Below are 13511 nucleotides of genomic sequence, written 5' to 3'. Positions count from 1 at the left end.
TTTGTCCACACTGGCTCTTGAACTTCGTTTTTAACCATTTTCGGTTTCTACTAAATCTCCCTACGGTTTCAGTCCTATTGAAACCCGTGCTTTCATTTTTTTAACAAGCATCTTAACAGAGCAAGAAAAAACATATTTTTTGAAACAAAGATTTCTACTTAAAGAACAGTTCTGGTCATCGACAACATGGTGATGGAAAGCGATCTGTTTCCTGCCCATGTCTTGGCCTTCCCACCCCGACCTATGGCTTTGGCTCTCACGGATGTGCAGGACTAGAAAAGCAGAGTTTCAAGCTGTTGAGTTCCTGTCTAAGTCACAGCCAGTGTTCAGATGTCAGATCATGTATACAAAGCACCTGGGCAAATACTTTGCCAGTGATCTTTTTTTATTTCAAAAATTACTCCTCAAAATACAGGGGTTCGTTTTTTAAGTAAATTCTTCATTATGTATAAAGGGTATGCGAGTGAAAGGTTTATATACAGGATCTCAAAACACTGCACTTCCTTTGTTCTGGTTTTGAAATTCCCCATTGAGTCACTTAGTTGCTCAATGCTGAAGGGCACTTAAGTCTAATTAATGTGATAGTAAACAGAGTCTCTGGCCAGATACATCAGCAAAATATAACCCTCCTTTTACAAGTACATGTGCAGGTTTATTTTAACAATTTGGTTTGGGTTTTTCCACAGCTATTAATATTACTGAGCCCAGGTTCAGTGGCACAGATGCCTTTGGATACACTTCATTCCTGGCTTATTCACGGATCCCAGACATCAGCTTCGGTTATGAATTCCACTTGAAGTTTCAGCTGGCAAATAATCACTCGGCACTGCAAAATAACTTAATATTTTTCACTGGACAGAAGGGCCATGGTAAGATTAATTGAACCCTCTAGGACTTGCTTAGCTCCTTTAAGGATACTTTAGAAAATTTTTCAGGGGTACTCTAATTGGCTGTGGATAAAGGAGACATTTGCCTAAATGTAGCCTCCTCCTGTTTTCTGCCTCAAGCATGTTTCTTGTAATCCAATGCCTTCCAAAGTTCCCTGACCCTTTCTGAAGGAGCCCTGTTCACACCCAGGGCAAGAGTTCCTGCAGGCAAACAGGAGAGCAGAAAGGGGTAATTGTCACATGAGAGGTGAGCTTATTAACTTGTCCTTTCCTCTGTTTCTTTCCGTTTCCATATAGAAGGAGAGAAGGGAAATTCTCAGAAGGAACACCATTTCACCAAGTGTTGTGAAATGGGAATGGTTGCCCTCAAAGGAAACCATTCCAAATTGAAGAAGTGAGTAATTAAGAAAGTGCTCGGCCTGTGATATACTACTCCAATGTCCTAGTATTGGTGGGAAATCAACTTATAAGTTAAATTTGTCTGTTTTAAGTAGAAACCAGTTACATCTTGTGTGGAATCAAGGAAGAGCACATATATTTTACTCCCAAGTCGGTAGCTGACTAGTTAAGCAATTAATCACCTACTTTCTCTGAGTTCAGTATTCTCATCTGTGAAATCAACATATTACAGCAGAAGAGGACCTTTCTCTCAACCATCAGTGGTTCTGTTGTGCTACATGACATATTCTGTTCTTTTCGACTCGTTCAGTGACTGCCTCTAATTTGGAACAGTGGTTTCTGTATTAACACATTTCTGAAAGGAGCAGGGTGGGGTGTCAGCCTCCGACCACTTCTGGGAGGATGGGGGGGGCACTTTAACATGTGAAGTGCTGTTCACTCCACCTCCAAAGTCTGTCAGAATCTCGGCCCCATCTTTATTGCCAAACTGCATGACCTCCTGGAAGCTGATCTCCCTCCAGCCTTCCCCACCTGCAGTCCATTCTCCGAGTCATGGCAAGAGTCACTTTTTTTAAAGTCTTGCTTAAAAGCCACCTGTGACTTTCCACTGTACTGAGGATGCAGCCCAACCCTCCCTACCATGTCCTCAGAGGACCTTCAGGATCAGGCCCCTGTCTCCATCTCCAACCTCAAGCTCTCTCAGCCCTGTGCCCCTGTCCACAGGTCTTCTTAATGCTCAAGCACTTGCCTGTCGCAGAGGCTTTGTATGGGCTCTTTCCTCTGCCTTGACTGGAGATGGCTGTGGTCAAGAGAGCAGGCGGGGAGGCCTGGGCATGTAGACTTGGATGCAGTCTCCACCACCGACAGATTATGTGTCAACCTACTCAATGTCTCGATGCCTATTTCCTCACTTGTCAGATGGTCTAATAATTATACATTCTCAAATGGAGTTGTGAGGATTAACGTAGTTCATACAAGAAAAGCACTTAAAACAATGGGATTCAGTACACATGGCAGCTTATGTTTTCTCAGGGAGGCCTTCCCCAGCCACCTTCACAAAAGTAGATGCTATCACACTGCATCCAAGTTAGTCTCTACCACAGCTTATTTGTTTTCTTTAAAGTCTATACCTCAATTTAGAATTTTTGTCTATTTTTTAGGTAGTTTATTTTTGTCTGTTTCCACTCCTAGAATGGGAGCTCTGTGTGGAGAGAGACCAAGCCAGTCATCTTCGCCTTTATACACCTACACTTAGCACACTGCCTGACCCATAACCAGTACTGAATGAATGAATATGAGAACTGCCACAAAAGCAGATAATTGCATGACGTGTAAGACAGCAACACGGCCACACAAAGTTTTGAAAGTAGCTGTTCTTGGGGGTTTCCAGTTCAGATCTTTAACCCATCTTTAACCCACTGCTACCTTCCTCCCATCCATTGGGTCAACCTCCCCTGCCTCTGGGCATTGAGAGTGTGCCTGGCACTTAGAGCACAAACCCTTTGTTACGAACTTTGGTTTGCTAAATTTCTCTCTCAGTTCAGAAAAATGCTGTCCCGGGTATCTCCACATTGCCCACAAAGCCTCTCAAATATCTGCTGAGTGACTGCCAGAAGGCAGGGAAGAAGGGGAAAAAGAAGGAATTTTTACCCTTGACTCTACTCCGTACATCCTCCATCATATGTCCTTTGATTATATCCTTTTTTTTAAGATTGTATTTGTTTATTTATTTATTTACTTACTTACTTACTTATTTCCTTATTTATTTATTTAACAGAGAGAGAGAGAGAGAGCACAATGAGGGGGAGCAGCTGGCAGAGAGAGAGGGAGAAGCAGACTCCCCCATGACTAGGGACCCCACCGTGGAGCTCAGTCCCAGGGCCCGGATATCATGCCCTGAGCCGAAGGCAGAAACTTAACTGACAGAACCACTCAGGCGCCCCTGATTATATCCTTTTTAATTAGAACCCAAAAAGCCACACACACAAAAAGCCTGGCTGATGAAAAATTCAAATGAGCATTGAAGACCTGGGTCTGTCTTGTTTTAAAACAAATCTTCTAAATTCTGAAAGATTCAGGAGAACCCAAGTAAAGGATAAACACTTGCCTGTGCAAATGCTGCCACCAACTAATTCCCCAGTACTCTTCCAGGAAGAATCCTTCAAAAATTTCAAAACAAAAACAGACAAGCAAAAAGCAATGTTTTTAACACAGCATTTGTAAAATGTGGACTCTTTCTCAAGACATTTTTTGGTCCTCTCTAGTCATCTGCTCTATAGATAAGGAGCGGAATGTTCATTCATTCTGCACTTGTATTTTTAGGTTTATAGAATGATTAAAGACTAAATCACAGGTATATGGTGGAGCTGTTTCCTCTGGAGTGAAAATGAGAAATCTGAAATATGCAATTCTACATTAAACCACCTGGGGGAGCAAGAACACAGCTTAAAAATGCAGGTAGCACGCACTAAAGAGCTTTTTAAGGCAGAGCTCTCTTAAGTAGGACCTCTTCATGCCTGTGCCATGATCACATAAGGGCGCTTGTTAAAATACTAATTCCCAAACCTTCTTGAATTAAAAAAAAATAGAATTTTATCAAGCACGTTGGGTGCTTTTTATGTAAATAATGTTTGAGGACAACTAGTCAAAACCTCCAGGGACCAGCTAAATTAGACCATATTTAGAAAAGGACTGAGATATGTAATTACTGCCCATAATGTCATATGTTGGGATAACTCATCAATTTATGTCACATAAAATTATTAATTAAAAAATACACATTCCTGTAAAATATAATGGTTATAATTAATATCAACCATACAATTTGCTGTTGTCTATTTTATGTAAGAAACTATGATCTAAGTGTTTTGGGTTTTTTTAAAGATTTTATTTATTCATGAGAGACAGGCAGAGGGAGAATCAGGTTCCTTGCGGGGAGCCCAATTCAGAAGTCCATCCCAGGACCCCAGAACCATGACCCGAGCCAAAGGCAGATGCTCAATCACTGAGCCACCCAGGCGTCCCCTAAGTCAGTGTTTTTAACAGTGTTATCTCCACACTTAGATGTGTTTCTTAATTATTTGGTAACATCAGTCTCCTACCTGCTCGTTGGTTGTTACCACTAAAATCACCATTCCCCATGCCACCTTTGTCTTTCTCAGGTTAAAAGATGCACAAAGCCTGAGTTTATATAAATAAAATGTAAGCCAACCTCTAACTTCTGACACATCCATATAAAAAGGCAAAGGACCTTCATTGCCCAACACTGATGTTATTCCTCCAAGTTTCCCAAAGCTAAGCATTTATTTTGCCAGATTTCATTCTCATTGGATACTGACAAATCACCTTGTCAGACTTATTTCACTTGAAAATGTCTCTCCTGACTTGTGATTGTAACCTAACCTAATCCCATTCCTGTGTTTCTGCAGTCATATTTGACATTTCCTTTATTAGCTCCTCTTCCTTCCTTACGCCTTACTCCCTCATAGTGTACGTCTTATAGTTTGGCTCTTCCAGAAACCACACCATGTCCCACAGCGGTCCACAGGTGATTACAGTATCTTCCCCTCCTTTATCCCTTCTGCAGGCAACTGCCATTAATAAACATTATGCTTCAGCTACAAACCCAGAAGTCATCTAGGTTTCTCCCTTTATTCATTTTGACAAATATTTGCTGGCGCCCTCAATGAGGCATTCTTTTAGGTACTGGTGATACACTTATGAATATTGTCTTCTCTTCATTTTGTCGCCCATGTTCTATCAAACTCCAAAGTCTGTCCATCTTACCTCCCAGTTGCTTTTTGTATTTTCTGTTTCTTGACTCTTTCTTCTCCTCATTTGGGCCCAGTCTATCACAGACTATTGCAGGAGCAACAGCCTTCTTCCCAGGCTCCCTGCCAGTCATGCGTCTCCTCCCCTCTGTTCCCCACTTTGCTACAGCAGATCATTCTAACATTCAAATCCAAACTTACCTTGCCTAATCAGCATGCTTCATCACAACGTACACACCTAATAAGATCCTTTACATAATATGTATAGACATTTATCTGGCCCCTGGCTATTGCACAATCTCCTTTTCCTTCAGTCTGCCCTATAGCTGGCTGTATTGGCACATGTGAACATTCTGCATCATGTTGCCATGTCCTCCATTTCTATGCTTTTACTGAGGCTGTTCCATCTTCCTAAGCCACCCACACTTCACTTTCATGCCTCCAAAATACTTCTATCCTATAAGACACAGCTCAAAAGATCATTCTTCTTTGAAGTCTTTAATCCTTCAGGAAAATTCAAGAATTAATTAATCTCACTACAGTTTGCTGGGAACTGTTATCCTATCTTCTTTGTGTCCGGATCTCTTTGGGAACCACAACAATGGCTTTTATATATATATATAACTAGAGTAGCCGTCACATGTAGACACCCATTACAGTTTTTTAAAGAATAGATGCAAAAATTCATGGTCCCTGTTACACTAAAACTTAAAATCGATTCAGGGAGTCACAACATGTACGTACTTAAGATTTTGTTAACTAACAATACTAAATCAGAGCTAAGAAGCCATATCCACAATACATAGCATCCATCACAGTGTCTCATGCATGCATATCAGGAACATAGACATCACTGAATGAAAAGAGGCACGTAACTGATACAAAAGATGGAATTCAGAAAGTAGAGTTCTCATCCAAGTAGAACAGTCAAGGAATTTGTTTAGTGTGCTTCTCTTTGTGAGGCTTCCATTTCAACTAGTCCTCTACAATTAGCACTAGAACAGCCCCACTGGCATTTCCATTCCCATTCCCTCCTAGCCTGAGCCCAGCTAGTCCCCAGCCCAGCAGTCTGTATAAGCAGCCAGTTTATTCCATTGCCCTCATTACCTCTATCATTACAGCTTTCTATTGCCTGGAATGCCTGACCCAGTTCACTTTAATTAATTTTAAAAATTATTTTTTAATATTTTTATTTATTTGAAAAGAGAGAGTGTGCACATGCGAGCAGGGGTAGGGGCAGAGGGAGCGAGTCCTCAAGCCTACTCCCCACTGAGTGCAGAGCCCCACTCAGGGCTTGATCACACAACATCCTCCGATGAATTTGGGTCTCCTTACAGCCTATCAACAAAAAGCCTATATATAGAACTTTGAGGTTTTTTCTTTTTCTTTTTTTTAGAACTTGGAGTTTATGTCCCATAATAATTATATACTTCTTTGTCATTTACAACCACGACTTCGAATCATATGAAGCTACCAAATTCATAAATCAAAAACATTAAAATAGTGGCAATTTCCTAATCTTAATCTTGTCCCTTGGCAAGATTAATCTTAAATTCCTTTTAGACAATCCCTGTCTTTAATATATTTTGTATCCCCAACTGCATCATTCTCAGAATTGGCACTGTGTGAGAAATCAATAATTACATACTTATTGATTCTTTCACTAACCGAAAGACTCTCTGAAGACAGAGACTATCCTGGTTAGCTTGTAATACTGTATATCAAGATTGATGTGGACTATAGTGAAGAAGGTAGGGCCTAAATAAAGGATAGTGGGGGCACATGTATCTCTGTTCACATCATTGAAATGTAAGTTAAAATCTCAACATTAGCCTTTATTAAAAAGGTATAATACAGGGATACAATTTTTCAAAAAAACGTATATGACTTCTGGTTCTTTGATCTATGTACCTAAGTGCTTTGTGTGCATAGCTTCCTGTCAGTTCCTAGCATGTAGGTCTTCTATGCTGCAGTAATTAACTAGGAAAGGTTACCTCATATTTCATGCCAAATAATATCTTATTTACTTCAAGCCCTTGGTTATTAACTGTAACAGAAATAAGAGCGCATAAATATAGCTTGATGTTTTTCTGGGGGAAAAGATGAAATGAATGTCATCTACAGTACAGAAAAAGAAAAATGAAGGGGGGAGCGCATCACAAAATCCAATCAGCTCAGCCTGTTTTTTTATAGAGCTTTGATTCAGATAGGGCAGAAGGAAGATGCCTGATGAATGAGAGAGCAGGTTATAGCCGATTCCTTAATATAACACATCTCCCAATTCCATTGTACTGAGGCATTCTGGAACATAACTGACAGTGTATGCTCCTACCCAATATTTTCTACTGTAGAAGAATGTTCATTATTTTCTTCTGTAATCTCATCAGAATGAGTAGAAATTATGAGAATTTCTTCCTGACAACCTCAAACTATCAAATCTTAACTGTTGTGAAATTAAATATCCTGGACTATGATGTCAAAGTCGTCGGAGTTATTAAATAATTTGAGTTCTTATGGCTGTCCAAAAGAAGTTAAACTAATTCACATTACTGACTGAGAAATACATGAAAATTGTCACATTTGACCAGTACTTAAAGAGCATTGAAATGACAAAAATATGTAGATCTCTGCAAATCCTCCGGCCTTTATTATTTATTTTTTGGGTTTTTTTAATATTTTATTTATTTATTTATTTAGAAAAAGAGTGCACGTGCAAGCAGGGGGAGGGGCAGGAGAGAATCCTCAAACCAACTCTGCACTGAGCAGAGCTGGAGATCACGACCTGAGCCAAAATCAGAGGTCTGATATTTAACCAAATGAGCCATCCAGGAGTCCCCCACTCCTTTTTTAATTTATATGGAAGGGAATGTTCATTCATGCATAGTTCAATGTGCATAAACTTGATCTCAGAAAAGAACATCCGGAGGGCAAATTGCAAACCCATCCACTACAAGCCCACATTTTCACTCTTTGTTCTACACCTCCAATGAGCACCTTATGGAAACTCAAGTGTACCCACAAACTGGTGTTTACATCCCTTATTTTCATGATCTCATTTCTGACAGCAAACAGCAAGAGAGACCCAGACTTCCCACTTTTTCTAGTCTCAGCTCTTTTTGGTCAAAACATAGAAAAATATGGGCCATATGTAGCCTCAGAAAATGTGGTGTATCACATTCTCATGTGCTTTGAGCACAACGTTGCATTGGTTATTGCTGTCATCCTTCCCTCACCGTCTGTTCACCAGCACAGCTGGAAGCCAGGACATCATCTTGACCTGGCCACAAACAGTAGCTAGTTTACATTGCCTACATTTTAATCATTTAATCTCCTGAAGTAGAAACTACATGGTCTCCTTGTACACAATGGTTAACAAAGGAACATTGTGCACAGGGCTGTGCCTGGTTCTGATGCTTTCAGAGCTCTAGAATACCTTTAGTTTAATGGTCATATCTACAGAACAGGAAGCTGAAAGTTTGCCACTATGATTACAAGCTGTACAGTACAGGGACACCTGGGTCCTGCAGTCGGTTAAGCATCAGACTCTTGGTTTACAGCTCAAGGTCATGATCTCAGGGTCATGAGATTGAGCCTGTGTGGGGCTCCTGGCTCAGTGGGGAGTCTGCTTCTCTCCCTCTCCCCTCACCCCTCTCTGACTCTCTCTCTGTCCTCCTCTAAAATAAATATTTTTTTTAAAAAAAAGAGAGAAGCTGTACAGTACATATCATAAGATAAACCGGGAATGTAAGCTCCTTATGATTTCATTCAAAAATCTCCACTTATCTTTTTTTTTTAAGTAGCAACATGGGGCACGAGTTCATGACCCCTGAGATCAAGACCTGAGCTGAGGTCAAGAGTCGGAAGCTTAACCGACTGAGCCACCTCGGCATCCCAAAACCTCCAGTCATCTTAATTATAGTTTAGCACCCACTAAAGCAGATATCATCACTGAATATGGAGTAAAAATGGCTTCAATATCTAGAATCTTGAACCACTCAATATATATTGTTCCCGTAGGTAAGACTTTCATTCTCTTGGGTCTTATTTCTCACACATCAAGCTAGATATATTTTTGCTTTGCATCACGTTAGCTTCATTCTAATTTCATAAGCTTCTTCCATTATTTTGCTGAAATCATTCACACCTCTCTCTTTACTCATATCTAATTTAGCTTCCTCTCTTGAAAATTGTCTATACCCTCTCATGACCATTTGAACAGTCAGCTAAAGCTTAATTATGTGTCCAAAGTCAAGAATATTTAATTAAAAGGCAGTTTTCTTCTTTCAGAAATATAAAAGCTTTATAAGCCCTAGAATAATAGTCACATACCCTCACAAAGTATCTGTACACAAGGACTGGCTTTTCAGAAAAGAACTCCCACCAGGAACCAGGAACCAGGAACCATTCGCCAAGCAGGTTTCATTGGACCAGAAGAAAGTCACAGAATCATCTTGGTGGCTTGTCTCCCATCTATTCTTTCACTCAGGACAAGAAAGCTAGAAGGGAAAAGAAAAATCCACTTGTCACTTAGAATTTCTGAATCCGTTTGCAAAGATCTTATAAAACACTCTAAGTTATTGCTAGCGACAGTCTTGTGTTAGTATTATCATCACCATTTTTTCAAAAGAGAGGGAGAAGGAGAAGTGGGCAGCCAGAAGTTCAATGAGTAAAAAGCCTTTGTGATACTGGGACACTGCTTACCTCTGCGGGCTCCAGGTACAGTTTCATTTTGAGAGAGGTAAATTAGATTTAATACATGATAATATTTCACCAAACTGGAAGAATAGTTTGAAGAAATAATACAAATTACATTTGCTTTCAGTAGTTATAAATCAAAATTTCATCCTAAATAAAATACTTCAGAAAGTTTTTTTTTCTACTGGAATTAAAAGGTTGTTGGACACCTGAACAAGAATTATCATGCTTCTGTGACATAAAAGTCTCAATAAGAGGGATGCCTGGGTGCCTCAGCAGTTGAGCATCTGCCTTTGGCTCAGGGTGTGAGCCCAGTCTGGGATCAAGTCCCACATCAGGCTCCCTGTGAGGAGCCTGCTTCTCCCTCTGCCTGTGTCTCTGCCTTTCTCTGTGTCTCTCATGAATAAATAAATAAAATCTTTTTTTTAAAAGGCTCAATAATAACCTTTAAGTATGGTGAGCACTGAAATACACAGGGATTTTACAGCACTGTCTATATTCATGTTTTAGTTTCTCAATATGCCCCCTTAGAGCAACCAAGGAACAGCCCAAGAATCCCAGGAAAAGCCTTCCAACAGTTTTGAATCCTCACCAGGGCACCTGAGAATGAGCTTCTATCTTTAAAAAAAAAAAAAAATCATGAGAAACACACACAGAGAGAGAGAGAGAGAGAGAGAGAGAGAGAGAGGCAGAGACACAGGCAGAGGGAGAAGAGAAGCAGGCTCCATGCAGGGAGCCCAACGTGGGATTTGATCCCGGATCTCCAGGATCATGCCCTGAGCTGAAGGCAGATGCTCAGCTGCTGAGCCACCAAGGCGTCCCCGAGCTTCTACCTCTTTGCAGCCCAGTGGTTCTGATTTCTGGGGTATCCTTCTGAGCAGACCAAGTGAGAGCATATGTACATTCAGCTTTATGATTTACAACAGACAGTGATTGACCAAAATCAGTGGGAGAAACAGCAAGACAGGTTCTCCCAGAAATTATCTCCAATGCATAGGCTTGGGTTAATTCTTTTATACATGAGTCTTATTCTTCCTTTTAAGGACTTTGTTGATGAATCAGTGGTTCCAACCACTAGCTACTCTTCTCCAGGTCTTCCTTCAAGGTGAAGCTAATGAGACCAACACTAATTACTGTTACTGAATTTGCCTGGTGTTTTTCTCATAAAAATTCCTTTACAATCACCATATGGTATGCCAGCACGCTACTAAGGTCTACCTATTTTCTCTCTTTGTTTTTGTCTCTCTTTTCATTCAGGTCAAAGTGACCTGTATGATTTTTCCTGGGCTTACCATCTGAAACCTTTGATACCCTCCTCCTTTCTATATATAGATTTCTGCTTCCTGTCCATGCTTGCAAGTTAATCAGAGGCTATACTGATATGGTCCAACCATGTTGGAGAGCTGCTGGTATAAATACTAAAACCTTTAGTTCCTTTTTTTTAAGATTTTATTTATTTATTTATTTATTTATTTATTTATTTATTTGAGATACACAGAGAGAGAGAGGCAGAGACACAGGCAGAAGGAGAAGCAGGCTCCATCCAGGAAGCCTGATGTGGGACTCAATCCCGGGTCTCCAGGATCACACCCTGGGCTGAAGGTGGCGCTAAACAACCGAGCCACCGGGGCTGCCCAAACCTTTAGGTTTAAAAACAAACTACAAGCAAATCCAGTAAAGTTCAACCTCTTTGATCTTTCCTTCCAGATAATCCACGGCAGCATCCTTCACCTTGTTTCCATTTTTTTTAATTGAAGTATAGTTGATACCCTATGTTACATTAGTTTCAGGTATGCAACATAACAATTCATAGGATTCATAGGTTGCTATGCCCACAAGTGTAGATGCCATCTGTCACCATACACTATTACAGAACCACATTGACTACATTCCCTATGCTGGATGTCTCGTCCTGATGACTTACTCATTCCATAACTGCGAGCCTGTATCTCCCACTCCCCTTCATCCATCTTGCCCATCTCCCCATTTACTCCCTTCCAATAACCACCAGTTTGTTCTCCATATTTAAGGGCCTGTTTTTGCTTCTTTTGTGTGTCTGTTTGTTTTGTTTTCTAGATTCCATATATAACTGAAATCATGTAGCATTTGTCTTTCTCTGCCTGACTTTATTCACTTAGCATAATACCTTCTAGGTCCATCCATGTTGTTGAAAAATAGCAAGATCTCATTCTTTTTATGGCTGAATAATATTCTACTGTATGTGTGTGTGTGTATCTCACATAACCTATATCCATTCATCTATCAATGGACACTTCCATATCTCAGCAATTATAAATAGCACTGCAGTAAACATAGGGGTACATGTATCTTTTCAAATTAGTGTTTTCATTTTCTTTGGATAAATACCCACTAGTGGAATTACTGGGTCATGTGGTAATTCTATTTCTGATTTTTTGAAGGACCTCCATAATGACTTTCACAGTGGCTGCACCAGTTTGTATTCCCATCCACAGTGTACAAGAGTTCCTTTGTTTCCATTATTTATCATTGTTACCCTGGCCACCATCCCTCTCTTTATTTAGACTGTCCTTGCTTCTCTTGCTAAGTCACTGTTCTCTGTCCATTATGAGGCCAGATGCTTTTCTGACCACAGCATCTCATCTTCTTCCCCCATGAGATCTCCTGTAAGCAACATTATGAGTTGTTATAATGCTAAATATAGTTCTCCAACACATGGCCCACTTCAGAGCTCTCTGCTAAACAATATTTGTGGAACTGAATAATGACTCTTCTTTCTAGCCAAAGAGAGACCAAGTTTGTTTGGTTTTAGTTTTTTTTCTGTACATTCTAAAAGGATTTCTATTCACTTCCTAGATCTTGTTATTCATAGCTACTATTCATCCAAAGTTATCTCCTATTGTTTCCTTCCTCCCCCTTTACCACTTGCACAACATAATCTCATTAAATCCTTCCTTCTTAGCATCAGCTACTAAATAATATCCAACAAATATTCCTTGCTTTGTCTGAAAATCTTCTTCCTAAGCCTGGTTTCATTAAGGTTCACTCTGGCTTTAGGTTCTGCATGCCAAGTGAGCTTAGTTCCAATTCTTTTTATGAACAAACTCACTGTGTCAATCACTAAAAATCTCTAATAGTATAAATGCCAAATATCATCTGTAACTTTGTCAATTGACAAATGTAAAAATAGAAATTGCCCAAATATTTCTCAGAGCTACTCATAGAGTAATGTGATAAAGGAACACTTAAATTTGAGTCTGCAATTCAATTAGTGGTAGTTGTTTGAAATATGTCATTGTTAATATTATTACGTGCTTTAAGGCAAGAAATTTTCACTTCAGTAAATGTCACAGGAAAGTGACATAAGACATATAAATGGTTGCTAACAAACCTTACCCACAAGTCCCTTCACTTCACCTACATGGTTGACCCTCAAAAAAATTTCAGTTAAATCAGAGTAATGCACTGAAACAATCAGTCTATAGGTTTAAGAAAAAGAAAAAAGAAAAACTCTACGGTTGTCCCTGACCCCAAAGGTTAACTGAGAACACATGCATGCTCCTGCCTAAGGGCCAAGCATACCTGCTTCCCAGGCTTTGTACTGATGAAGTAGGAGAAGAAAACAGGATACACAAAGCTAGGGTCAGGCCTAGGCAAGGAGAAAAGGAAAAAAAAAATGCACCTATTGAGAACCTACCATGTGCTGGGTTGGCACTGTACTGATATTAAATATCACTTAATCCTTAGAAAACTCCTAAGAGATATTATTATTCCCCTTATT

At 39.9% G+C, this 13511-nt stretch overlaps 1 protein-coding gene across 1 annotated transcript in view; it reads left to right on the top strand.

The window, feature by feature from the left end:
- EYS (eyes shut homolog) overlaps positions 1-13511 on the top strand; it is a 1553129-nt gene that overhangs the window by 1479364 nt on the left and 60254 nt on the right. Inside the window, exon 34 of the mRNA XM_055330595.1 lies at positions 687-869. Coding sequence (XP_055186570.1) covers positions 687-869 — 183 coding nt within the window. The remainder of the gene's footprint in view (positions 1-686; positions 870-13511) is intronic.

This window comes from Nyctereutes procyonoides, unplaced genomic scaffold, assembly GCF_905146905.1.
Source record: "Nyctereutes procyonoides isolate TBG_1078 unplaced genomic scaffold, NYPRO_anot_genome, whole genome shotgun sequence".
Classification (NCBI taxonomy): domain Eukaryota; kingdom Metazoa; phylum Chordata; class Mammalia; order Carnivora; family Canidae; genus Nyctereutes; species Nyctereutes procyonoides.
Note: the sequence above shows the minus strand (reverse complement) of the source record. Positions and strands in the feature narration are given on the sequence as shown.